Below are 26262 nucleotides of genomic sequence, written 5' to 3'. Positions count from 1 at the left end.
TTTTTCTTACGCAAAAAATTGCTTTAGAATGCCTTTATTAACCCACTGGAGCCGTGTGGAGTCCTTTTATGATGGATGGATGGAAGGATGCATTTTATTGAACTTCACAATCTCAACAGCCATTCACTGCCATTATAAAGCTCGGAAGAGCCAGGACATTTTTTTTTAACATTACTCCGATTGTATTCATCTGAAAGAAGGAAGTCATATACACCTACACTCTTAAAAATAAAGGTGCTTCACAATGCCATAGAATAACCTTTTTTTGTCTAAAAGGTTCCATAAAGAACCTTTAACATCTGAAGAACCTTTCTGTTTCACAAAAGGTTATTTGTGGCGAAAGAAGGTTCTTCAGATTATAAAAAGGTAAAAAAGAAATGGTTCTTTTAAGAACCTTTGACTGAATGGTTCTTTTTGAAACCAAAAATGGTTCTTCTATAGCATCACTGTGAAGAACCTTTAAAAGCACCATTATTTTTAGTGTAAGATGGCTTGAGGGTGGGTGATATGGATTAAAAATAAAATCCCCGATTTTTTCACAAAAAATCCGATTTACGATTTAAATCGATTTTTTCCCCCCTACTACATTTAGCATGTAAAGAAACCCCAGCTTTTCCACAATATATATGGGCACCATATATTTTGCAATATACACATTGCAACTGCATCAGTGATCGCTTTCCACCAGGCCACATTCTTATAATAACAAACACAATAAATGTTTGTAAGACAAATAAATATGAGATGGGAGGAAAATATATATTTCCATGCTTTTCTCTTGCACTTATATCGTATACAAAAATATACAATTTTGAACACAGAAATATTAAATGATTTAAATAACTGAACAATCTGCCAGCAGGTGGTGGTCAGACACTGATTTAATTACTGAATCATTTCATTCATTTGATTCGTTCGAACGGATGGTTCATTCAAGAATAAAGCAAGTGACTCTTTATTAATGGGAAATTGAATCATTTCACTAGATTCGTTTAAAAACGCACGTTCATTCATAAACGAAACACCGCTGTGTTTGAGTGGAGATGAGCAGCAGCTCAAATGTGACTTGTTTCAGACTACTTTTGACGACGAAATAGAGCAAAATCAGGCAATAGTGTTATAGTCAGACAATGTAAGTCACTTAATAATAACTTCTTGTTTATTTAACTGTTGTAATAAATCAGTATCTCGTTTACAAACTCCCTTAAAAATGATTAAAAGCTGTCACTCATTTTAGTTCGCAATCTCACAAAGCTCTATTATAATAAACGAAGCTACTGCCCATTCAGTCTCTTATTTACACTCTCTCTACACTTGAGATACATTAGTCAACGTGCAAAATACATAGAAACCTTTGAAGCTCCACTCAGCGCAAATACAAATATGCTGGTCGGGTCAGTCGCACATGGTGCTGCTAAATATTTTTTCATAGTCGCACGTACTAGTAGTTTTTTTTTGCCCTTGAACAGCTGGTCGCACCATTGAGAAATTAGGTCGCACTCTAGAGCCCTGATATGCAAATAATTCACCGTTGTCTTCAATCATCTCTCTACTCTGTTTATGTGGTAAGTGAAATTGTATGTACTGTAATGTAACAGGCTAACTTGCTAGCAAGCAGCTAATCATGTCCCCTTAGTGACTGGCGTTATTTTACAAGAACGCGTTATTTGTTTTCCGTCCTGAATACATACATACATTTTTTTTTTTAAATCGCGATACCTCGATTTAATAAAACAATTAAACTGTCTTAAAACGTAAATTCGAATTAATCGAAAGAATCGCCCAGCCCTAGAGGGTAGTAAATCATAGGGTAAATGCATTTTTTTGGGGGTGAACTATCTCTTTAATCTTTTAAATATTCAATTACACATTGTGTCATTTAGTAAATGTAAACATACCTCATGAACAAAGCACCATCTATTTTCTAAATCCAGATACTGCAGATGTTTCATTGCTATGGACCACTCCCATTTAAATTAGTGTCAACACATTTTATTTGTCAATAATGTTAATGCATAAGCAAAATTTAGATTATAGAGCATATTCTATAACATGAGTACATAGTGTAATTTCCAACAAGCCCAAGAAAGTTTGGAATTTCAAGTAAAGACAGAAGTCTGTACGCAAAACCCTAAGGCTGAAAAAACTGGCCTCAACTTCTCTCTGCATCAAGATGATGCAGGCAGAATCCCAGTGACATCACAATACTTTAGCCATGTGATGCTCAGTCGCAGAGTTCTACTACATACAGCTCATACAGTACAAGCCCTAAAATGTCTCTAATATGTGTTAATGCTTTACAAGTCTTAATAAATGTATTAATATAATACTAGTTTCAAACAGTTTTAGTGATTAAAAGCTTCTTCCATCCATCCAGCCAGCTGGTAGCAGCGAGGTGAATGTTAGTGTGTGAATTTACATCAGTTGTGCATCACTGCAAGTAACATGAGAACCGTGTGCCATCTACATTCCTTAAAGCTGCCAAGCACTTATACGAAGGTTTGCACAGGTGTGATGGAGCGCGTAGGAGACCCCGCCCTCTCAGAGGATGACGAGGCTGTACGATTGGCCGCCTCCCGCTGCAGCTCTTCCACCCTCTTTTGAAGCTCCGCCCGTTTTGCTAGCAGCTCTTTGTAGCGCTGATGGACAGGCTCCTAAAATATATTTATCAAACTGAGACGTTTAAACCAAACATAGACAGCACAAGCCATTTTAAAACCTTAAATTTTAAAGTCATATCTAAAATGTCAGATGTTTAGTTGATGGATAATTTTATTACATCACAGTTTTGCTGGGGTAGTAGTCCTGTTAGTTTAACCCACACTTTTAGTACAGGATATGGATTTTCATATTTGAAATAATTAACCATTCATCATACTAAACCCCTAGTAAACGTAATCTTGGATTATTCTGATTCATGTTTTACAGTGGATTTTACAACTCTGGGCGAAAGCGGAGAAAACCCCATTTCTAAATTCCAAGTCTGAAATAAACTTTACCCAGGGTTAAATGCAAGGTTTGCATGATGAACTAACCTGGGGTTTAAGTGCAGTGTGAAAAGCCTGAATGAATTGTCTTTTAAATATCAGATGAATGTGAGCAAACTTTAACTAGCAGATTCGGATAATAAATCTAATCATTTCCACACCCACACATAATTTAAAACCTCTAGTGTACCTGTGGTCGCATGCGAGGATTCCAACGTATGTAGTAGGTGACCCAGAGCTGGAGGTGACGTATACCAACGGTGGGGAAGAGCACATGGGAAGGATAGTGCACATACAGCGGATTGACAAACTCCTCTAGCTGACTGTTCACAAATGACCATAGAGACACAGTGCGCTTCGGGACTTCCTAAACACAAAAACAGACAGTCATATATGCAGCTTATAAATAAACACAAGTCTCACACCCACACCGACAAAGGATAGTTTACTGTTGCTTCGGATAAAAGCATCTATCAAATTGCATCCTGAAATAAAATTTCCTTACAATTTACTCACTCCCTTACAATTTCCTTACAATTTACTCATTCCCATGTCCTCCTCATAGTTATGCTGTCTTTCTTCAGTCGAAAAGAAATAAACGTTTTTGAAGAAAACATTACAGGATTTTTTTCTCCATATAGTGGACTTCAATGGGGATTGCAGTTTCAATGCAGCTTCAAAAAGCTCTACACGATCTTAGCCCAGGCATAAGGGTCTTATCTAGTGAAACGGTCATTTTCTAAAAAAAAAATAATAACAAAAATACAAACAAAAAAAATACACATTTATATACTTTTTAACCATAAATGCTTGTTTTGCACTAGCTCTGCGATGTGATCCGCAACTTCACGCATTATGTACTTACGTTGGAAAGGTCACGCATGGTTATTTCTTCAACTGTGCACCAACTTCAAAAGCGTCCAACATCATTGTTTTACCTTTTTTTGTAAGGTGCGTTTGACATTCATTACATGTTCGCTTTGTAAACACTCGGTCGGTACTTATGCCTACGTCACATGTGATCTTTCCAATGTGACTATGTAATGCATGAAGTCAAACTAGTGCGAGATCAGCATTTGTGATTAAAAAGTATATACTTTTCTTTTTTTTAAAAGAAAATTATCAATTGTTTCGCTAGATAAGACCCTTGTTCCTTGGCTGGGATCGTGTAGAGCCCTTTGCAGCAGCATTGAAACTGCAGTTTGGACCTTCAACCCATTGATCCTATATCCTATATGGAGAAAAATCCTGGAATGTTTTCCTAAACATTTCTTTTCGTCTGAAGACAGAAAGACACAAACATCTTGGATGACATGGGGGTGAGTGAATGATCAGAAAATGTTAATTCTGGGGGGAATTAATTCTTTAAGAAGGCTAATTTTCATACTGTTTTTGTGTAAATGTTCTAGGCCGTTCTCGCTCCTACCTCTTTGAGTCTTTGCTGCTCACTGTTACACAGAAATGTGCCAAAAAGGCAGCTGTAGAGGTGATCCAGGATTGTTATGAGGAAATACTCATTGAATTCGAAAGCTGCAGGAAACTACAAACACACAAATACTTATTACTTATACAGAAACAGGCCATAGGAAATAGACTGAAGACATACGCAGGTGTTTCGCACTCACCTGTCTTGTCATCTGCCAAACACAGTCAATAAACTGCAGGAAGATTGGCGAGCGATCTGCATCTGTGTGATTCTTATCACCATGACCCACTCTCTATATACACAAAAATAATCACGTATTCATAATGAAAAAAAAAATACAGTAAAAGTTTTGAAATATTACTGTTTTGTATTTTAATATATGTTAAAAAATAATTTATTCCTGTGAAATTTCAGCAGCTACAGTACCACATGATTGTTCAGAAATTAACCTAATATGCTGATCTGGCCAAGTAACATTTCTAATCAGTGTTGAAACAACACAGTGCTGCTTTTGTGGAAATGTGATGAATTTACATTATTTGATAATTATAAATTAAAACAACAACAATTTTAAACAGATTTTTTTGTTATTATATACATGCCTTCACTTACTTTTGATCAATTAAAAAAAAACATCTTACTGACCCACATTTTTTTAATGGTAGTGCACATATTTTATATACTATTAAATAGTCAAAATTATTTAAGCATATAACTACATATTACATAGTCTATAGGACTAAAAAATGATTCACACATGATATTTGGATGAAAATGTTATTTCCATTGGAATAGCTAAATTAAGTTTTTGGAGTAGCTGTCTAACACATAAAACAAAGAAACTGTCCATCTATCAATATAATGGTGTATGTGCCTAGTGTGCCCTTATATAGGGCACTATGAAGCTGTCATTATGTAGGGAATAGTGAACGAGTTAACAAGTGAGCAATTTGAGATACAGCAAACCTTTTATCACCTTACAGTCTTGATTGTTGTTGTATCATGTAGACTACAACAGGACGACTGACCTGTTGGAAGCGGTGACCAAAGCTAAGCCACTCTTTCTCCAGCAGTATCTGAAAGCCTCGTATGGTTCTGAAGTGAGAGTCCAGCATTATCAAAGCCAGTGAGGTCAGCTGAGGAGTTCTGTCCCAACCGTCACTGCAATGAACCACCACTGAGGTTTTCCCAGACTCCACCTTATCAGCTATCCTTAAAGCTCCTGCCAGAATCAACTATCACACATACACAGACCATACTGTCAGTGCCATATTCATCATTCCCCTTGTTTTTTAAAGGGTACACCGGATGCCCAATTTCCACTGGTTGGTATGATACTTTGGGAGCTTCATGAAATGTCTGCAACAAACTTTGGATAACATTTCTCAATGATCATGTAAAAGGACAGCTTTTTTGCCCTGTCAAAAAAAATGAGGACTCTCACGTTCACTTTCACATCCAGCTACAAAACACCTGCATTGCTTGCGAGACATTATTGTCACTACAGCTGCTCAAGTGCAGAAGAAATGGCGGACAGCATACAATTGTCTGAGTTTGGAAATATGCTAATATGGGACGTCATACTGCTCAGAAAATCAAAACAGCTTGATAATTAATACTGTTTAGGTTTTTTGAGAATTAAAAAAAGGAGTGAATGTATTTTTAATATTGTAGGGTGGTTGTGTCCACACACTGCCAAGACACATTTACAGTGTCGCTTGAAAGTTTTCTATATTTCTGCATAAATATGACCAAAAACATCATCAGATTTTCATATAAGTCCTGAAAGTAGACAAAGAGAACCCAATCAAACAAGTGAGAGAAAAATATTTTCTTTGTCATTTATTTACTGAGAAAAAAGATCCAGTGTTACATATCTGTTCGTTGTAAAAGTATGTCAATCTCTTGGATTAGCAGTTAATTTAAAGGTGAAATTAGAGTCCATCTGTGCAGATATGTTTTTAGTCAGTGCAATGACTATCAAATGTCAGTAAGTGACCTGTTTTATTCGAAGAACAGGAATCTATAAAAGTCTCATCATGTTTGTGGAAGTTAATCATGTCACGAACTAAGGAGATTACTGAGGACCTTGGAAAAGAGAGTTGATGTTGCTCATCAGGATAGAAAAGGTTACAAAACTATCTCTAAAGAGTCTGGACTCCACAAATCCACGGTCAGACAGATTGAGTACAAATGGAGGAAATTCAAGACCAAGAAGTTACCTTCCCAAGAAGTGGTCAACCAACAAAGATCACTCCAAAGCAGAACATATGTAACAGTCTGCGAGGTTGCAAAAATTCCCAGGGTAACTTCTAAGTAACTTCTAGGCAACTAAAGATCTTTCTCACATTGGCTAATGTTAATGAGCCCACCATCAGGAGAACACTGAGCAACCAATGGTGCGCATGGCATAGTTGCAAGAAGAAAGCCACTGTTCTCCAAAAAGAAAATTGCTTGGTAAAGATGGTTTGAAACCAAAACTGAACTTGTTGGCAAGTTTCGCCACTAAACGCTCATTTGCATTTAAAGGGACCATGCAATAAAATGAGTTGAGTTTTTGCAGAGCTGATTTTGACAAGGTATAAGGGTGTTTTTTTTACACTACTGTTGAGAATTTTTCCCAAAGTATATCATAGACTTTCCATTAAGACCCTAAAGAATCATATGAACTTGTGGAAAATGGGCATCCGATGACCCCTTTAACATTCAAGAAAGATGATTAACGTAATCACTCTCGTCTCACCTTAATATGCTCCAGCCAGTGGGTGGACTCGAGATTGGAAAGCCAATGCGATTCCTCAATGTTGGGATAGACAACCTCCTTCAGCTTCCGTAGTGACTCACGCATTACATGAATGTTGTGGATATCCAGAAACACCAGTTCGGCATTCTGATAAGCATCTTCACTCTCATAACCACCTCCTTTCATCTAAAACACACATGGACAGGCTTACAAAGTTTCCTTACATGTAAAACTTACACTTGAAAACAAAGTGAGTGTTCACCTTGTTAGCTGCAGCATTCACACTGGGTCTGGCATCGAATATGAACAGTTTGTGCGATTGTGCATTCGCGTCCATAATGGCCTGAAGGAGCTTCTCGTCTTCTTTGCAACGGCGACCATTCTGCCCCACCATTGGTTGACTGGCACGAACCACTGCGGCCTGACTCTCTGGGTGGATCCATGACAGCACCTAAACAAAGGCGAGCAAATAGCTTCAATGGTAAGGCCTGAGGATGAATAATTGTGCACTGAAGACTGACGTGTGTGATGATTCAGAAACGTCTCATGACACTGACCGGAATGCGTCCTTTAGCCCTAAAGCTGGAGACGCGCCGCAGTTCCTCATCAGTAATGGTTACTGGGACAACTAGCGCTGCTGGGTATGAATCACACAGCTCGTAGTGATCATTTACTTTTGAGATCCTCCAGCTCTCGTTTGGAAGACCCTACACACACAACCACTTGTATTTAAAACACAACTCACAAATACTTGATTGCATTATGCAGCAAATATTTTTGAATAAGGGTGCTAAACTTTATAAATGATTGTTGGCCCAGGCAAACAATATCCTTTTTTAAATATTTTATTGAATAATTTAATAATTATTTCATAATTGACAAATACACATGCAAAACAAACCCCTTTAGGGTGACACAAGCTACCTGTGATTTCCATTAGAGTCCTAATTACCCTAAAGGGGTTTATTTTGCAATATATATTGGATGACTGTATATTACCACCTTGAATAAACAAACACTGTACCTGTCTTTTGTATTCAGCCAGTGGATCATACACCCTCCATCCATTCTCAGGAAACACCTGCTTATACTCAAATGCAAAGAGGGACTAGACAAAGAAAACGGAAAAAGACAGACAAAGATACTAATTCATTTTAGGCTGGAGGTGGTCGATCAGTTTAAATTAGGTATATAAATTATATTATACACTGTATTAATATACATTCTCTGTTTATTTATGTTTCTCACCATGTTGTTTGACACTGAAAAAGCAAACTTCATCAGAACCTCGAACACTGACTTCTTTAGCGAGTCCTCAGGTTCCTTGTGCACAAAACGTAGATTCCTCATATCCTACAAGACATATATACATTAATCATATGAAATATGCAAAAGAAATATATTTATACTAGGATAAGGGTTTATTCTTCTGCCCAGTTTACTGTCCTGCCAATATTTTATTTTTAGCAATGTATTTTCGTATGTGCTAGATGTTCACATACATAAAATGACAAAAGCACATAACAGAATAACAGAATAAACTATAATAAACATAAAAGGTGAAAGCATAAAAATGAAAGTAAAACTACTACAATAATAATATATTAAAGTGAAAGTATAAAAATGAAAGTAAAACTACAATAATATATCATTTATATTTTATATATACAGTATATTACCTATATTTATATATAGTTATATTTCAGTTTTAGCTTTAATTATAGTATAAGTTTGATTAATTTTGTTGTCTTTTTGTCTTTACTATTAGTTTTTCATATTTCTGCTTTATTTTTATTTCATTTTTAGTACTTAAACAACATTTTTTAACTTTTAAGTTGACATTTTGCATCTAATAATTATATTTCAGTTTTATTTCAATGAATTAAAGCATTTTTCATTTACATACACTGCTGTTCAAAAGTTTGGGATCAGTAAGATTTTTAATGTTTTTTAAAGAAGTCTTTTCTGCTCATGAAGTCTTTTCTGCTCTGCGTTTATTTGATTTAAAATAAAGAAAAAACAGAAATATTGTGAAATATAATTGCAATTTAAAATAGTGGTACTCTATTTTAATATACTTCAAAATATAATTTATTTCTGTGATGCAAAGCTGAATTTTCAGCATTATTACTTCAGTCTTTAGTGTCAAATTATCCAGAAATTATTCTAATATGCTGATTTATTGTAAATGTTGGAAACAGTTGTGCTGCTTAATTAATTTGTTGATGAATAAAACATTAAAAAACAGCATTTATTTAAAATATAAATATTTATTTAAATTTGGGGTCAGTAAATTTTTCTTTCTTTCATACTTTTATTTAGCAAGGATGTTAAATTGATCAAAAGTGATATTAAAAACTTATACTGTTAGAAAAGATTAATATTTAGAATAAATGCTGTTCTTTTTAACTTTTTATTCATCAAAAATCCTAAAAAAAGTATCATATGTTCCAAAGAATATTAAGCCGGAAAACGGTTGAGCATTGATAATAAATCAGCATATTAGAATGATTTCGGAAAGATCATGTGACACTAAAGACTGGAGAAATGGCTGATGAAAATTCAGCTTTGCATCACAGAAATAAATGATATTTTAAAGTATATTAAAAAAAGAAAACTTCTGTTTTATTTTCTGTATCGAATAAATGGAACTATCACAATAGTTTGGAATCCCAAACTATTGAACGGCAGTTTATCTTACGGTTTCTTCACAAAAACAGTTTTTAAATTATTTTTATGCTTTTCAAAAAAAAAAAAAAAAAAAAAAAATTAAAACCTTGCAGACAAGGCCGTATGAGATATCTCCTCTGCTAGTTGCTGTTCCAATCTTCTCTACTCTGCTCAAAACTCCCAGCGGTAGATCTAGCCCAAACACTGGCTCCTAGACAACAAATACAGTGATTAAAGTCTTTAGTTTAGAAATTCTCTCCAGAAGTCATTCAAAAACAGCATAAGCGCATGGCCCTTACCCTGTCAGTGCACCTGAAGAAAAGTCTATAGTTAGTGACAGTCAAAGATCCTCTAACAGGCCCAATGAATGGACAAATGTAAGTCACGTCTTTAGCTGTGGATACACACACACAGTAAACACATACTTTAAAACCATTAAAATAGATGCTGTACAGAAGTCAGTAAAATGACGAATCAAATACCAGAATCCTGAACCAGTTCCTCTGGCAGAAGAGGAAGTTCGCCTTTACTGGGGTCTTTGTAAACCTGCACACAGAACATGAGATCAGTGCACAGGAACTGAAACTTGATCTAAACTTCACGCTTACATTTATGTTTTCATACCTTTTCGACTGCTCTTCCTTTACTCTGTAAGGAAGAAAAAACAGATGATTTTCAGGTTTAGTTATAGTAACAGTTCAGAACATACAAAGGTTTCAAGAACAGAACTTTGGTCCTGACTGACCCGCAACTCTGTGTCGGAAACTCTGGTGCCACTTGAGCGGTCTGAGCGCGTTGTGGTAGAGCTAAAAGGACATTAGAGGATGAAGACGGATTAAAAAGCACACATATGAGCTTTACGCATTAAAGTAACAGTTTTCTCAGAAGTGAACATTCTGTCATCAGTTACTGATCTTCATGTTGCTTTAAACCTGTATGTTTATTTTGTATATGGAACATACAGCGCAGTGTACTAGAGGCTGACAGCCTCAGCTATTATTCACTATTATTCATTATATATGCTATATGCTTTCTATACAGTAATAATAAATTGTGTCATTCTGCCTAACATTTACTTTAATGTACTACAACAGAATAATGAAAGTCAGTCATTCAAAAACAAAATAATGCTTAGTTTAATTTCTGAAATAGTCATACTGCTGCTTCTCACAGAAAGCTTCATAAATGTTATAAACCTCCAGAAACGTCTTTCACACATCACATTTGCGAAACTACGTACTGTAAATATTCATTCAGTACAGCCTATGTGTAAGACAGTGTGTTTGTGTTTTGTTTTGGTACCTGCACAGCGACTCCACACTGTCCACACTGCCGCTCTCCTCCATCCCGAAAACCGGACCGAACCGCGGCACTGATAAAGTTGTCAAGGTAACTTAACTCGGTTAATTTAGTGGCTGTTCTGTGCGGAAACTCAGTGAACACAAACAGCGGAAGCTGCCATGTCTTCCCAGAATTCCTCTAGGTGGGGCTTGTCATGCGCGCTCACGCGTTGGGCGTTTGTGGCTGTGAGCTTGTGCGCGTGTTTGTTGGTCACCTTGTAAGGACTTTTGTATCCCAGATTCCAGATTATATGATACACAAACACCAGAATGAAAGTACACAAAGTAAATCTATGTACAGTCAAACTAAACTTTATTAAGATACCTTCAACATGTCTCACGTTATTAGTTTATTTGCTGTAGTTCAGAAAATGGTAATAAAATATGACAAGAACTCAAGAGTTAAACTGTGTCAGAACAAATTCATCTTGATAATCAAAAAAGAAATAGTTTGACCAATATTTATTCAGACACCTTAAAAAGTTCTCACATTATCACAGTTTATTCGCTATAGTTTAGAAAGTGGCAGTAAAATATGACAAGAACTCAAGAGTTAAACTGTGTCAGAACAAATTCATCTTGATAATGGCAGATAACTTTGATAGAAAGGTATGTACCAAAACATGGTTAAGGTCATTTTTGGGTATAATATGTCACAGTTACTTTATTTTGCTATCCTCACATACATAAATTAACTATAGTGTCCTGCACCCACTAGTAAAAAATCTATTTAAAAAAAAATATATCTGGTGTCTGAATAATTTTTGGTTTGACTGTAGAAGAAAGAAAGAAAGTAACTTGTGATAAGATACTATTCCCTTTATTTATTAGCATACATTTATTGTTTTTACTGAAAAGGTTAATAAAATAAAACAATACTTAAGAAAAGGGAAATGGTTTATAAAAACACTTAATCTCTTAATTAATATTAAAAGATGTTGGGATTATGGATAATAAAACAAATTAATTAAATGGCTTTTATTGACTAAATATGATTTTTTTTAAAAGCTTGATATTAATACTAAATTGGTCTTAAATCTTAAAATATGTATGTGTGTTAGCTAAAAGATACAGGCTATTTTTTATTTTTAGCAGTACAAAACAGTTAATTTTGCTGCTTGATATTGCAAATTGGTGCGTCTTACCACATTTTTTTAATGCATTATCTTAATTATGAACACACTGGTTTGTAGTGCAAACAGTTTTACTGTTTACTGCACATTGTTTTTCTTCTCATTATTTCCCTATAGCGGATAATGAATCGGAAATCTCACCCATACACTAACCAAACACAAAGAGCCATTCAGTCAAAGTTTCTTTAAAGAACCACCTTTCTTATGTTTTTATAATCTTATTTCGCCTCGAAGAACCTTTTGTGAAACAGAGAGGTTCTACAGATGTTAAAGGTTCTTTATGAAACCATTTAGACAAAAAAGGTTCTTCTATGGCATCGTGAAGCACCTTCATTTTTAAGAGTATAGGCTTACTTCTGTGTTGAAGAAAAAGGTGGTTAACACTGACAAAATTCACTAAGAACAAACATTAATGTTGTCAAGATTCTTGCCCAGGAAATCCTGGTTTAGTTTGGCTAACCACAAACGCCTTTTGTTCCTCAGACAGTTTTTTGTACTCTTCTCCTTGATTTGTTATAACTTTTGTCAGTGTATAATACTTCAAATGTTTTTTCCCAGTATGACTGATAAGTACAGCCCAAAACATGACAATAATTGACCTTAGATAATAGGGAACTGTTTTAATGAATATGACCTTTTCTTTTGAAGCTGCTGTTATGGATGTGATTTAAGTGCAGTCCATTTATCTAAAAAGTTTTGTTGTATACAAATTTGTGAATTCAGAGACTGTATCAATGTGCAGTGTGTGTTTAAACTTTTATGCTTGTAAATTGCTATGAAAGTGCATGAAAGCAATATGTACAAGCTTGTGCATGTGAGTTGGTGTATGTTCATGTGTAAATGCATTTGTACATAATTTGCGTCACAGTGTCTGCTGGTGGGTGTGTGCCTTGGATCTGATCTGAATGGTTAAGGACGGGCAGCACAAGCATCTTTTGTGTGGAGATGTTTGTAGTGGGGTGAGTAACAGCGTGACACGAGTGATTAGCAATGCAAAGCTCCGGTACTGCGCCATAATCCGCACTAGGGAAACATCAACCCTTTCCTGTGCGACTTCAACCTCTTCTTCTGCTCAGGGACCTCACCAACCGCAGGTAAACATTAGACAAATACCAACCCTATCAAACACAGTACTAAACCTTACAATTAAACCCTGTCATAATCAACTACCAACCATGTTCAATCCAGCAACTCAATAATCAACCAACTACCAAACCAGTCAAATCAGCAGTCAAACACCCAGCTCTATGGTTTAATTCTAATTCAGAAAGTTTACAACCACTTATTGTTCATGGAATACTACACTCAGTAATAAATCAGAAAATACTTTATAACACCACTCTGGGAAACTAAACTCTCTTTGAAGTGAAGATGTTCGTCAGTATCTTGGGACTTGAAGCTCTTTAGTGCATTTCTGATGTGCTTGTATGTTTAGGATTTCGTTTATCTCTACACGCTTAAAAATAAAGGCTCCTTTATGGTTCTTTGAAGAACCTTAAACACCTTTCCACAAAATGTTCTTTATAGTACAAAAAGGCTATTTAGATTGTTTAAATGTTCTTTAACATAGAAAAAATGGTTCTTTTAAGAAAATGCTCTCTGAAAGGTTCTTTAGGAAACCAAAAATGGTTCTTTTATGGCATCACTGTGAAAAAAACTTTTTTGGAACCTTTATTATTAAGAGTGTATGATGAAATCCATCACTGTATTTCACTAAAACAATAATATACACAATCAACACTTTAATCAACACTTTACTACTACTAGTAGTAGTAGTACTAGTACAAGTCGTTTTTTTTTATATTTTACCATTTTAAGACAACACTTTTATTTGTATAATATGATGTACAATATATATAAAATACAAAAAAGTATATTATATAACATTTTGAAAAACTGTATAATCACCAGTAATGTAAAGGCATAAATAAACACATAAAGTGACATGATATGAATGTATCATCATTTCAATGAATTTTCATATGGTTGTATATTCAGGGAAGGCTGAATTGTTGATACATTTCTACCTGACAAACCCAGTTATGACTAATTCTAAACACTGATTTATAAACCTATAAACCTATATCTGATTTCATAATGAGTGTGCATGTATAAAACAGAAAAGAAAAAGAGAAATGTTGCATGCATGGTCCTGTGAGGTCAGAGCTTTTAATATAAGGCAAAAAAGCAAAAGTAAAAGATGGAAGATACTCGGTGACCCATATCACACAAACACACACATCTAAGCACACACTCTTGTTCTGTGACTGAACCCACGCTTTCATTGTGTGATTGGAGAATGACATTGGCTGTGAGTTTGCCGGTCACATGGGTGACCGTGCCTTCATAAATGGCTGCTGCAAGCTGGAGACACTCCATCTGACAGAAGTACACACATACAGACACACCCATACACACACACACACGCACCGGAGACACGGCGGGTCTCAGAACCCCTCTACACGGGCTCTGCCCATGCCACTAACACCACCTGCGGAGCCTGGTAATGCTGAATACTGCATAAATCTATTTCTCTCACTTACTGTCTTATTTTGTCAAAACATGGATGGTCTGCTGTTGTTTTGTGCTGTAGACGAGGTTGTACTGTGTCCTTGCACTTGCTTTTCTTGTGAAATGTGAATGGTTTTCAGCCAGTGAGGTACTTTCAGGTATACAGAGTCATAAAAAAATTACTTTGTGCAAGTACCAGTTAGTACAGGATATACTAGGTTCATATTCTTGTGTCATGCATTGTTTCAAAAACCTATATTTGTACGTTGCATCAGATTCGGTCATAATTTGAGGTTTATTATTAGCTGTAATTATTGAGCAGTAATAAGAGGGCTTAAATCAAGACTTTGATGTGATCTATGGGTTTATGCATGGTGAACATTTTGCATGTACTGTTTTTAAAGATCTCTTATGATCACCAAAAATGCATTTGTTTGATTATAAATATGGTAAAAGTGAATTGTGAAACATTATTACAATTTAAAATAACTGTCTCAATTTTAGTATATTACCATTTTTAATTTATTAATGTGATGGTAAATTTACAACAGCTATTATTACAGCCTTCAGTGTTGATTCTTCAGAAATCATTCTAATATGCTGATTTATGGCTTAACAATAATTTTTTTATTATTAGAATCAATGGATGCTTTTTTTTAAGGATTTTTGATTATTATAAAGTTCAAAAGAACAGCATTTATTTGGGGAAAAAAACTTTAGTAACATTATAAATGTCTCCACTGTTAATTTTAATCAATTTTTTGTGTCCTTGCGGAATTTATAAATTTTTATTTTCCTGATCCTAATTTGTGCACAATAGTGTGTATGTACAAAATAATATGAAATATTCAAATATTTAATATTATGCATGTCTCAATGCTGGTGCAAATTTTGCGTGCTGTGTGTGTACTGTTTTTAAAGATCTCTTATGTTTACCAAAATTGCATTTGTTTGATCATAAATACAGTAAAAGTAAACTGTGAAAAATTATTACAATTTAAATTAATTCTCTATTTTAATATACTTAATTAAAAAAATATATATTAATGTAATGGTGAATTTACAACAGCTGTTATTGCAGCCTTCAGAAATCATTACAACCATTTATTATTATGATCAATGTTGAAAACTGCTTTTTTTGTGCACCTGTGATGTTTTTTTAAGGATTTTTTTAAATGAATATAAAGTTCAAAAGAACAGCATTTATTTGAAATAAATCTTTTGTAACATTAGTCTATATGTCTCCACTGTCACTTTTGATCACTTAAGTGTGTCCTTGTTGAAATATAGTATTAGTAAAGTTAGAAAACTTTTAAAATAGAACAATATTAAAATATGCCAGAAAGGTTTACAAGCTGGTCGCTGTATGAAGCCTCCTCCGTTAGGTTGAGAGTGGCTTCTGTTCCAACCGTGTGTGTCCTAATAACAGTAGAGTTTTTCTTTGTCTTTCAGATCTGGAACCAAAAATGAACTGGGCGTCCTTTTATGCCGTGATCAGCGGCGTGAACCGACATTCCACCGGCATTGGGCGGATTTGGCTGTCTGTCCTCTTCATTTTCCGGATCCTGGTTCTTGTGGTGGCGGCGGAGAGCGTGTGGGGCGATGAGAAAGCGCACTTCATCTGCAACACCCAACAGCCCGGTTGCAACAGCGTGTGCTACGACCACTTCTTTCCCATCTCCCACATCCGACTGTGGGCCCTGCAGCTCATCATGGTCTCTACCCCCGCCCTGTTGGTTGCCATGCACATTGCACATCGTCGGCATATCGATAAAAAGTTGTACCGCCAAGCTGGCCGCACCAGTCCAAAGGACTTAGAGCAGATCAAAAACCAAAAGATGAAGATTACCGGCGCGCTATGGTGGACATACATGATCAGTCTGCTGTTTCGTGTGTTATTCGAATCCGCCTTTATGTATTTGTTCTACATGATTTACCCGGGATACAAGATGTTCCGGCTGGTAAAGTGTGACTCGTACCCGTGCCCAAACATAGTCGACTGCTTTGTGTCCCGACCAACAGAGAAAACAGTGTTCACTATATTCATGCTCGCGGTGTCCGGCGTCTGCATCCTGCTCAACATCGCAGAAATCGTATTTCTTGTTGCTAGGGCAACAAGTCGCCATCTCAATAACTCCAAGGATTCCCCAGTGGGAGCCTGGATCTCTCAGAAACTGTTCTCCTTTTAAAAATGCTCGTCCTGTCACTTTCTGAAATCTAACTATTTCACTCAAACATTTAATGTTAATAAGGGCTAATGTTATTGATGATGTTTTTAAATTTTATAACTCAGAATACTTTTTAAAATATGTAGGCTACATATATGTAGCACATATATGATATAGCACATGGACATCTCGGAGACATCTATTTGACGTCTGCATTTACATCTGAAAGACATCTGCAAGACGTAGTTTGCTCATCTGCAATACATCTATTGGACGTTTCCTATCAGATGTCAAATAGACATCTATTAGATGTCTTTAAGATGTTAATGAATTAGAATGAATGTAAAACTGACATCTTACATACGTCTGCCAGATGTTTGTACACCACAGATGTTTTCCAGATCAAGAGATATTTAACAGACATCTTGCAGACGTCTGTGTGCTATCTGTATTACTCCACACAACTTTAGAACGATATTGAAAAAAATTCACACTGCTGTATAAAATGTAATGCTCATATTGTACCTAAAAATACTACAATGAAATAAAATCGTAATCTTTGTTTGTGTGCATTGCTTGGAGTAACTAGTTCAATGTAATGGCGTTACATAATTTAATTACAAAATAACTGTGTAAAGTAACTGTAATCTGTTACAGTTACTGAGAAAAAAATGTGTAATCAAATTACAGTTACTTATGATTACAAATGGGTTGCATCTGAATATTTTGGCACACAGAAACACACACACACACACACACACACACACACACACACACACACACACACACACACACACACACACACACACACACACACACACACACACACACACACACAAATGGGGACAGAGTTAATAGCTAATTTATGATAAAACATAAACAAAACCGCATGATAAACATAAATAAAAATGTATGCTACAACTGCAGTTGAGGTTTCACTCATTAGAAGTCCTAACTTGTGTTGCCAAGTGCATAAAAATTCAGATTCATTATAAATTCAGGCATTGCTTTTTTAATATTTAAAAACTTTAGTAATATTAATATTTTAAGTAATTATTCCATGTCTCTTAAATGCACAAGTAGCCCAAACTCTTTTAAAGTTTGAGATTTATTTTTGTTTTCCTTGTAGGTCTGTACATGGCATTACCTCTAGGGGACGCTACAGCTCCAAAATACAAGCTCTGCATAGAATCCAGTGACTAAAGTTTTATCCACAGTTGCAAGGTCAGTCTCTGTGGACCAGTTCTGTTAATGGACATAACGATGATACCTTTTTGATGAAGTACTTTTTATAACATCAAGACATCTGTTTTAATAATCTGTTGTTAAAATTGCTTATAATACTACTTAGTCGAACTTGGACTGACCTACATTTGCCACAGAGGTCACCAGGTTCAGAGACATAATTACTGAATATATATTGTTAAACAAACAAATTATTAAATACATAACCAGAGCAGTTCTTTTAGTTAGATCCCATGAGACTCCAGTGAAATAAGCAGTTCCGTTTATTTCTTTATTCCCAAAATTTCAATAATATATAATAAACAGGCCCATATACATACCAATATCAGCCAATCAGAAAAAGGAATAAAGTATTTTATGAACCTGTTTTGGGTCACGGGTCTTCTGTCAACAGCCAGTCCAGGTTACCTGGGTTTAGAGAATGTAAAAAATTCCCTGTCCTCTGTCAGACCTCAGACTACATACCAAATACAATCAGAGGGACACAGTCTTGCCTACTGCGTACCTCTTGCTCTCTAACTTCTATTCGTTTGGTGCCGAACACATTTTAAAAAAAGAAAAAACGAAAATAGAAAGACCAAAAAAAAAAAAAAGACTATGTTTCAGTTGCTTTCCAGTTTGGAGGAATGTATCTGCCTAAATGACTGTGTCCTGTGAGCTCTGCCATTGGTCCTGACAGCTGTCACTCATCCGAGAGGCCCTGAGAAACAAGGCAGGTGGTACACTCTTCAAAATTCTCCCTAGGGATTGTGTTCCCTGCCAAAATTAACCCCAACACACACACACACACATACATGCACAGGCATATATACAGTGTATTTGTATGGGTCAGTTCTCTCTTTCTGTTTGAGGCAGTGTTGGAGTACAGAAGAAAGTGTACGTGTGACAGAAGACGTGCAGCACTGCGCTTAGACTTGTAGACTTACTACTATTTATGTATGAGGGGATCGTTCTAACTCTGGACGTTTAAGAAAGGTGAGTTTCCAGCTATAGAATTAACTGACTCTCACACACTCTAACCCATCTACATAGACTGAGTGAAGACAGCACAGGAATAGCATCTGTCAGAATAAAAGATCAATTTATTATTCTTTCAGACTCTTCTCTGTGTTGTATTCACTTCTAACAGTTTTTAATTTCTTTTACTTAGCATCATGTATCAAACTATGAATCTATTTGTAAAGATAAAAGTTTAATAATGGTAGAAATGATTCTCAGATCCATTAGATTTTAGGAAGCATTCTATATTTAATATTATGACTAATGTGATTAATTTATGACTGTGTGTGTATTTATTTGTGAATGACTAATCACAGTATGAATGTGATTATCTGAGAAAGGGTGTGTTTTTGGTTTAGAATTAGGTTTTGGTTATTTGAATTAGAAATAGTAGAAATATAGTGTGTTTGAAAAGCTGGTGTTCTTCACAGAATGTCTGTGTTTCAGCGTGAAACTGCTAAGCTAAATAAACACAGTAGAGTCTTTGAGAGGCTTTTAGATTCATATAAAATGGAGATTTTTTTTTTTAATTATTGGAATCTATGTTAATTTTTATTAATTTGTAATATTATTTAAATCTATCTAAACCAAACTAAGGTCCAGGAACAATTTCCAGAATCGTTCAGAGACAAAAGCAGTAAAAAATAAATTAATTAATACATCATTTAAAAAATAAATTTAATTACTATAATAAATGACTGAATTTCATTAAACAAAAAATGTCATCAAATAATCAGAAATGTGTTTATTCCATAAATAGCAGAAGAAAGAAAAAGATATCAGTGTCAATTTATCACAAAGTATATACTTTGTATAAGATATTATCTGGAAAGTAGATATATTCGTAATATGAAATATATAGCTGACCCTTTGCAAAGGCAGCATCATATTTGGGGGTCCATAACATTAAAAAGTTTAAAAAATAAAGACACTTCAATTCTTAGTTTGAAAGAATCCGTTAACAGACAGTATGCAATACAGAAAAAATGAGGTAAGTTAGAGGATCCTTGTGTGTGTGTGTGTGTGTGTGTGTGTGTGTGTGTGTAGGGGTCGAGTATGTCCACCTGTTTCAGGTCATGCTCAGGCATGAAGACATGTCAGTCAAACCTCAGGGCCACGTGACCAAATATAACAACACATCCTTTAAACACGACAAAGAACCTTTAGCCCACCCCTCTTAAAAGTACATGCGTGTGTGTGTGTGTGTGTGTGTGTGTGTGTGTGTGTTAGTGTATGCCTGTGTGTGTATGTACATACTTTTATCCATATTTTAAGAACAATAGAGTGATAGGAGTGAGTCCCCATTCAATAGATTACATACACATTCTGAATGATGCACAGCCATGTTTTTTTTGTTTAGTGATAGTTGTTCATGAGTCCCTTGTTTGTCCTGAGCAGTTAAACTGCCCGCTATTCTTCAGAAAATGAATTTCTTACTTTTCCCAAATATATATATATTTATCATGTTTCCCAGAAAACAAAATAAGTTAAATTTACCCTGATCTTCAAATTCAAAAAGTTTTCACCCCTGGTTCTTAATGTATTATGTTTCCTTCTGGAGCATCAGTGAGCATTTGAACCTTCTGTAATAGTTGCATATGAGTCCCAAAGTTGTCCTCAGTGTGAAAAGATGGATCTTATAATCATACAGTCATTGTTGGAAAGGGTTCAAAGACCTGAGGGATTTTTCTGAAGAACAGCAGACAGTTTAACGTTTAAGGACAAACAAAGGACTCATGAACACACTTCACTAAACAACAACAAAAAACACAGCTGTGGATCATTCAGGTAATAACACAGTATTAAAAATCAAGTGTATGTAAACTTTTGAACAAGGACATTTTTAGAAATTCAACTATTATTTTGTCTTTTATGTGAAATATCTTATTCAGGTCAGTACTAAATGAAAAATAACATGCATTTTGTACGATCCCTCTTATTTTCTTTTTGGACATAATTTGAAAAAACTAAATATTAATACATAAGTAAGAGTATACATTTTTGTAGGGATGCATTGCATCATGTAAAAGCTGAATGTACTTTTCCTTTTTTTTTTTTATGTAGTTCAATTTCCCAAATTGCTATTTAGAGTAAATAATCTAGAATTTTCATAGATGCCATTTATTGATTATTGACCATAACTGATTATTAGCCTAATTAAAATTGCTGTATCCCTATGTTTTTGTGTGTATTTCCAGGTGAGCACGCAACAGTAATGGGAGACTGGGGCTCTCTTGGGAAGCTTTTGGAAAGCGCCCAGGAACACTCCACGGTAGTGGGCAAAGTCTGGCTCACCGTACTCTTCATCTTCCGCATCTTGGTGCTCGGCGCTGCCGCAGAGAAAGTTTGGGGCGATGAGCAGTCTGGCTTCACCTGCGACACCAAACAACCTGGTTGTCAGAATGTATGTTATGACATAACCTTCCCGATCTCTCACATTCGATTCTGGGTGCTTCAGATCATCTTCATCTCCACTCCGACGCTGATCTACCTGGGCCACATCCTGCACCTGGTGCGCATGGAGCAGAAACAAAAAAGCAATGAGGTAACCGGGGCAGACAAGCACACACTTTTGGGCACCAAATCTGGAAAAGGTCCCATACGTGACGAACAGGGAAAGATCCGTCTGCAGGGAGTCTTACTACGCACGTATGTCTTCAACGTAATTTTCAAAACGCTGTTTGAGGTGGGCTTCATTGTGGCACAGTACTTGCTATATGGATTCGAGCTCAAGCCACTGTACACCTGCAACAGATGGCCCTGTCCCAACACCGTCAACTGCTACATCTCGAGACCTACGGAGAAAACCATCTTCATCGTGTTCATGCTGGCCGTGGCCTGTGTTTCTCTGCTGCTAAACCTGATAGAGATGTATCACCTGGGTTTCACCAAATGCCGGCAGGGTCTCCGATACAGGCGCTCTCATTCTGTCTTCGACTCTGAATCTAAAGCGCCCAGTGAAGACGCGGTGGTTCCGTTTGTGCCAAACTACCCGTATTTTCCAGCTCACGCACCACCTCCAGCTCCCTTTCCCACTGAGCCACACTTCAACCTCTCAGAACCCGATGGAACCTTCCCGCCACACGGCAGCCGCTCTGTTTATAAGCAGAACCGAGAGAACATGGCTGTAGAGCGCAGCGGGAAACCGGATGCGGCAGATGTCAAGATAAACAAAACAGCGAATTCTGTACCAGGATCACCAAGCCAGCAACGCAGGCCCAGTCATTCAAGTCGCTACAGCAACAACAAGACCAGGATGGATGACCTCAAAATCTGAGCAGAAGGAAACACGAGTCCATCACTGATTCTGGGTCTCTTGTTCTGAACACACAGAGATTCCCTCTTTTGCTCACAGGCACTGAGCGAATGATGAGAATAATTTACAAAAGTGTCATTAAACTGACATCAGAATCAGAGAGTCTGAATGAAAATTGGTGTGATGCTTTACTTGAATTCATTTTGTGGGAACATTGCAATAACTTGATCATTAACTTAGAGATTTATGATTGAATCATATACTAAATTATATGAAAGGTTTTGTTAAAATATAATTGGTAAGTCCAAAAAGTAGAAATTATTACATTAAGACATAAAAAGTCAAAATTATGGCATAAAGGGTATTATAAAATAAAAGTAGAGTAGAATCATAACCGAAAAAGTTGAAATTATGAGTCATTATGACATTTTGTCAATTCTGTCGTAATTATACATTTTTGTCATAATAAGACATGACTTTTATCTCATAATTATGAACTGATATTTTACTAATAATAATTATTGAACTCATATTTTTGACTTTTTATTTCAGAATAATGACTTAATATCTCCTAAATTTAACATATGTGATCCTGGACCACAAAACCAGTCACAAGGGTCAGAAATCATCTACAAGCTGAATAAATAAGCTTTCCATTGATGTATGGTTTGTTACAATATACAACAATTTGAAAATCTGGGATCTAAGGGGTTAAAAAAAATCTAAATATTAAGAAAATAGCCTTTAAATTTGTCTAAATGAAGTTCTTAGCAATACATATCACTAATCACAAATTAAGTTTTGATATATTTACAGTAGGAAATTAGCAAAATATCTTGATGGAACATGATCTATACTTAATATCCTAATGATTTTTGGCATAAAATCGATAATTTTGACCCATACTATGTATTGTTGGCTATTGGCAAATATACTTCTGCTACTTACAACTGGTTTTGTGGTCCAGGGTCACGTGTCATAAATATGATTTACCAAAACCCGGTGGAAAAGGGCTCTCATAGGAATGATCATTTAAAATGACTTAAAAATGCTTTCAATTACCAACAATAAAATACTTAGGAGACTTACGGGTAAAATGTGAATGTATGAATTTTGTGTTTTTTGGGGGGGTAATGACTGTGGAGAAAACTCATTTATTTATTTATTTTTTTTCAGTGGCAACACTAATCACATTTTACAAGTCAACAGCTTAGAACAGTTATATTATATAGTCTGTTTTTACCAGGTGTTTACAGTGTTTTCAATGTGTCTATGGCCTGTTTAAATCTATTTAGCCTGAGAACCAGCACTGTATGAATGTACCATCCACACATTCTCATGTAAACATGAATGATATAAAGCAAAGTCGCTATGTGTGTGTTCACGTCTTAAATAAACACTGGAGACTATTCTTAGAGAGCTGAAATGAGTGCCCAGAGACACTTTGTACGTGTGTGTGTCCGGTTTGAAACTTGAGACAGGTCTGGCAGACGGACGGGAAGGAGCACTGATTGGCTAAATCTGTTCCATTAGACAAGAATACATTTCAGCAGATCCAAAAAGTTTAAAGTGTCACTGACGGGTAATAAATTGTTATAGAGGGTTTGCACTTACATTTGCACAACTGTTTTGGTCAGTTACCCTGACGCACAGCCATATTGGTGATACTCGGATATAAACAACAGATTTGCACAGTTAATGTACTACTGAATATGTTGTTCTGCTAATTTATGTTGTCTAAACCATTTTCTGGGTCTGACTGATTAGTACAGCCCAAACATGACAATAATTTACCATTTCCAGTAGCAATAATCAGCAAAATATGCAAGTTTCGTTCGGTTCAGTGGCACTGTTTATGTTCTGTGCACTCATGCACAATGTTGATAATCTAACAACTTGATACTTACAGCAATAACCATAATAAATAAATATCACTAATCTTATGTTAAATAAAATGCTTACGTCTTTAAATAGAAGATTAAAGCTTGAAAAATTAAATACTTTGAGCATAATAAATTGTAATGTAAAATGCTTACCTTTGCTGGGAAGCTCACAGTCACAGTCCACCTTGTTTTCCCCATAAGAGCTGGCACTGCTATTTGTACATTTTATTGGTCTGGCACCCGGTCTCATTTAAGTCAGCTCGTTTTGCTGCTTGATATTGCAAACTGGTGTGCCCTACGATATTATTTTGATGTATCATCTTAATTATGAACACACTGGTTTGTAGTGCAAACAGTTTTACCGCTAACTGTTATTCTTCTGGTTAACCGGAAGTTGCGCCGATAGCCTTACTTTCCTGTTGAAGAATAAGGTGGATAGGTTTTGAAACAAGGTATCTTTTACATTTTGAAAAGCCGTATGACCAGAGACCTTCCCCCAGAGGGAGACTACAACCACTGCTGACACGAAATGAAAATCCCTCTTTTCTAATGCATGCATTATTTACCTCATAATTCTTAAAAATATATATATATATATCATAACTCTGAACTGCCGGTAAAATGACACAATTTTCTCTGGTGATATGGGACTCCAATCGTTTAATCTGCTTAAGACCATCCCTCCCCAATCACGCATACTTTTAAATGCAATTCACACATCTCAAAATTCAATCAAGAACCAATTATTGTTTTTTTGATAATCTGTGTCACAATAAGGAAGAAAATATCTGCCAATACTTTTATTTCATTCTGACTAAATATCCCAATAAGCAGATTAAACGCTATTCTACAGTGCCTTGCGAAAGTATTCATACCCCTTTATTTTTTAATGTTTTGTTATGTTGCAGCCTTATGTTAAACTGCTTTAAATTACCTTTTTTCCCCACATCAATCTACACTCCATACACCATAATGACAAAGCAAAAACAGGTCTGTAACAACTTAGCAATTTTTTTAGAAATAAAAAACTGAAAAGATTCCTTTGCATAAGTACTCTGGGACAGTTTAAATCTAGCTCAGGAGCATTCATATCACTTGTAGACGTACACTTCGAGTGGAGTTAAACTGTGGCAAATTAATTTGCATGAGTATGATCTGGAAAGGCATACACCTCTCAGAAAAGGTCTAACAGCTGAAAATGCATATCAGAGCAGAAACCAAGCCCTGAGGTCAAAACTGGTATAGAGCTCAGAAACAGGCTTGCATCAAGGCACAGATCTGGGGAAGAATTCAGAAAAATATTCTGCTGCATTGAAGCATGTAGCCTCCATTATCCATAATGTAAGAAGCTTGGAACAACTATGGCTCTTCCTAAAGCTGGCTTCCTGGGCAAACTGAGCAATTCCCTGCTGAAAAAAACAGCATATGTTTTGGAGCTGGGATGCTGGTTTTAGCTGGTTAATGCTGGTCCTTTGCTGGTTTATGCTGGCCATGTTGCTGGTCAAGGACCATCATAAACCAGCAGCAAAGGACCCGCATTAACCAGCTAAAACCAGCATCCCAGCACCAAAACATACCTAACCAGCATATGCTGTTTTTTTCAGCAGGGTTGGTGGAGAAAGGCCTTGGTTAGAGTGGTGACCAAGAAGCTGATGGTCACTCTAGTTGAGCTCAATGATCATATATGCAGATGGGAGAAACTTACAGAAGGTCAAACATCACTGCAACACTCCACCGATCTGGTCTTTAGGATGATGTGGCCAAACTCAATCCTCTCCTTAGTAAAGACACATGAAAATACTTGGAATTTGCAAAAAAAAAAAAAAAAAAAAAACACCTAAAGGACCCTCAGACTGTGAGAAGCAAGATTCTTTGAATCTAAATTTCAAGCATCATGTTTG

At 35.8% G+C, this 26262-nt stretch overlaps 3 protein-coding genes across 4 annotated transcripts; 2 read left to right on the top strand and 1 right to left on the bottom strand.

Annotated features, from left to right (window-relative positions):
* Nucleotides 1-1976: 1976 nt before the first annotated feature.
* Nucleotides 1977-12103, bottom strand: mtmr2 (myotubularin related protein 2). The gene is made up of 16 exons (XM_073839892.1): nucleotides 11129-12103; nucleotides 10572-10632; nucleotides 10451-10474; nucleotides 10309-10372; nucleotides 10126-10220; nucleotides 9933-10037; nucleotides 8405-8509; nucleotides 8181-8264; nucleotides 7714-7863; nucleotides 7419-7607; nucleotides 7157-7342; nucleotides 5442-5648; nucleotides 4613-4705; nucleotides 4414-4527; nucleotides 3178-3354; nucleotides 1977-2654 (listed from the first exon to the last, which is right to left on the bottom strand). Exons 1-16 carry the CDS (start codon nucleotides 11170-11172, stop codon nucleotides 2490-2492), a joined length of 1863 nt encoding a protein of 620 aa, XP_073695993.1. The 5' UTR covers nucleotides 11173-12103; the 3' UTR covers nucleotides 1977-2489.
* Nucleotides 12104-13234: 1131 nt separating this feature from the next.
* On the top strand, nucleotides 13235-17540 carry gjb1a (gap junction protein beta 1a). Of its 2 annotated transcripts, none has more exons than XM_073839923.1 (2): nucleotides 13235-13393; nucleotides 16263-17540. In XM_073839923.1, the coding sequence occupies exon 2, from the start codon at nucleotides 16277-16279 to the stop codon at nucleotides 16997-16999; it is 723 nt and encodes a 240-aa protein (XP_073696024.1). In that variant the 5' UTR covers nucleotides 13235-13393; nucleotides 16263-16276; the 3' UTR covers nucleotides 17000-17540. The 2 variants fall into 2 exon arrangements, with proteins under 2 accessions (XP_073696024.1, XP_073696023.1); XM_073839922.1 differs by lacking the exon at nucleotides 13235-13393 and adding an exon at nucleotides 14620-14802.
* Nucleotides 17541-19071: 1531 nt separating this feature from the next.
* On the top strand, nucleotides 19072-23892 carry gja2 (gap junction protein, alpha 2). The gene is given in 3 exon segments (XM_073840353.1): nucleotides 19072-19198; nucleotides 21421-22490; nucleotides 22493-23892. Coding segments are annotated over 2 exon segments (1293 nt in total). The 5' UTR covers nucleotides 19072-19198; nucleotides 21421-21437; the 3' UTR covers nucleotides 22733-23892.
* The last annotated feature ends 2370 nt before the right edge of the window (nucleotides 23893-26262 follow it).

Source organism: Garra rufa, chromosome 5 (genome assembly GCF_049309525.1).
Source record: "Garra rufa chromosome 5, GarRuf1.0, whole genome shotgun sequence".
Taxonomy (NCBI): domain Eukaryota; kingdom Metazoa; phylum Chordata; class Actinopteri; order Cypriniformes; family Cyprinidae; genus Garra; species Garra rufa.
Note: the sequence above shows the minus strand (reverse complement) of the source record. Positions and strands in the feature narration are given on the sequence as shown.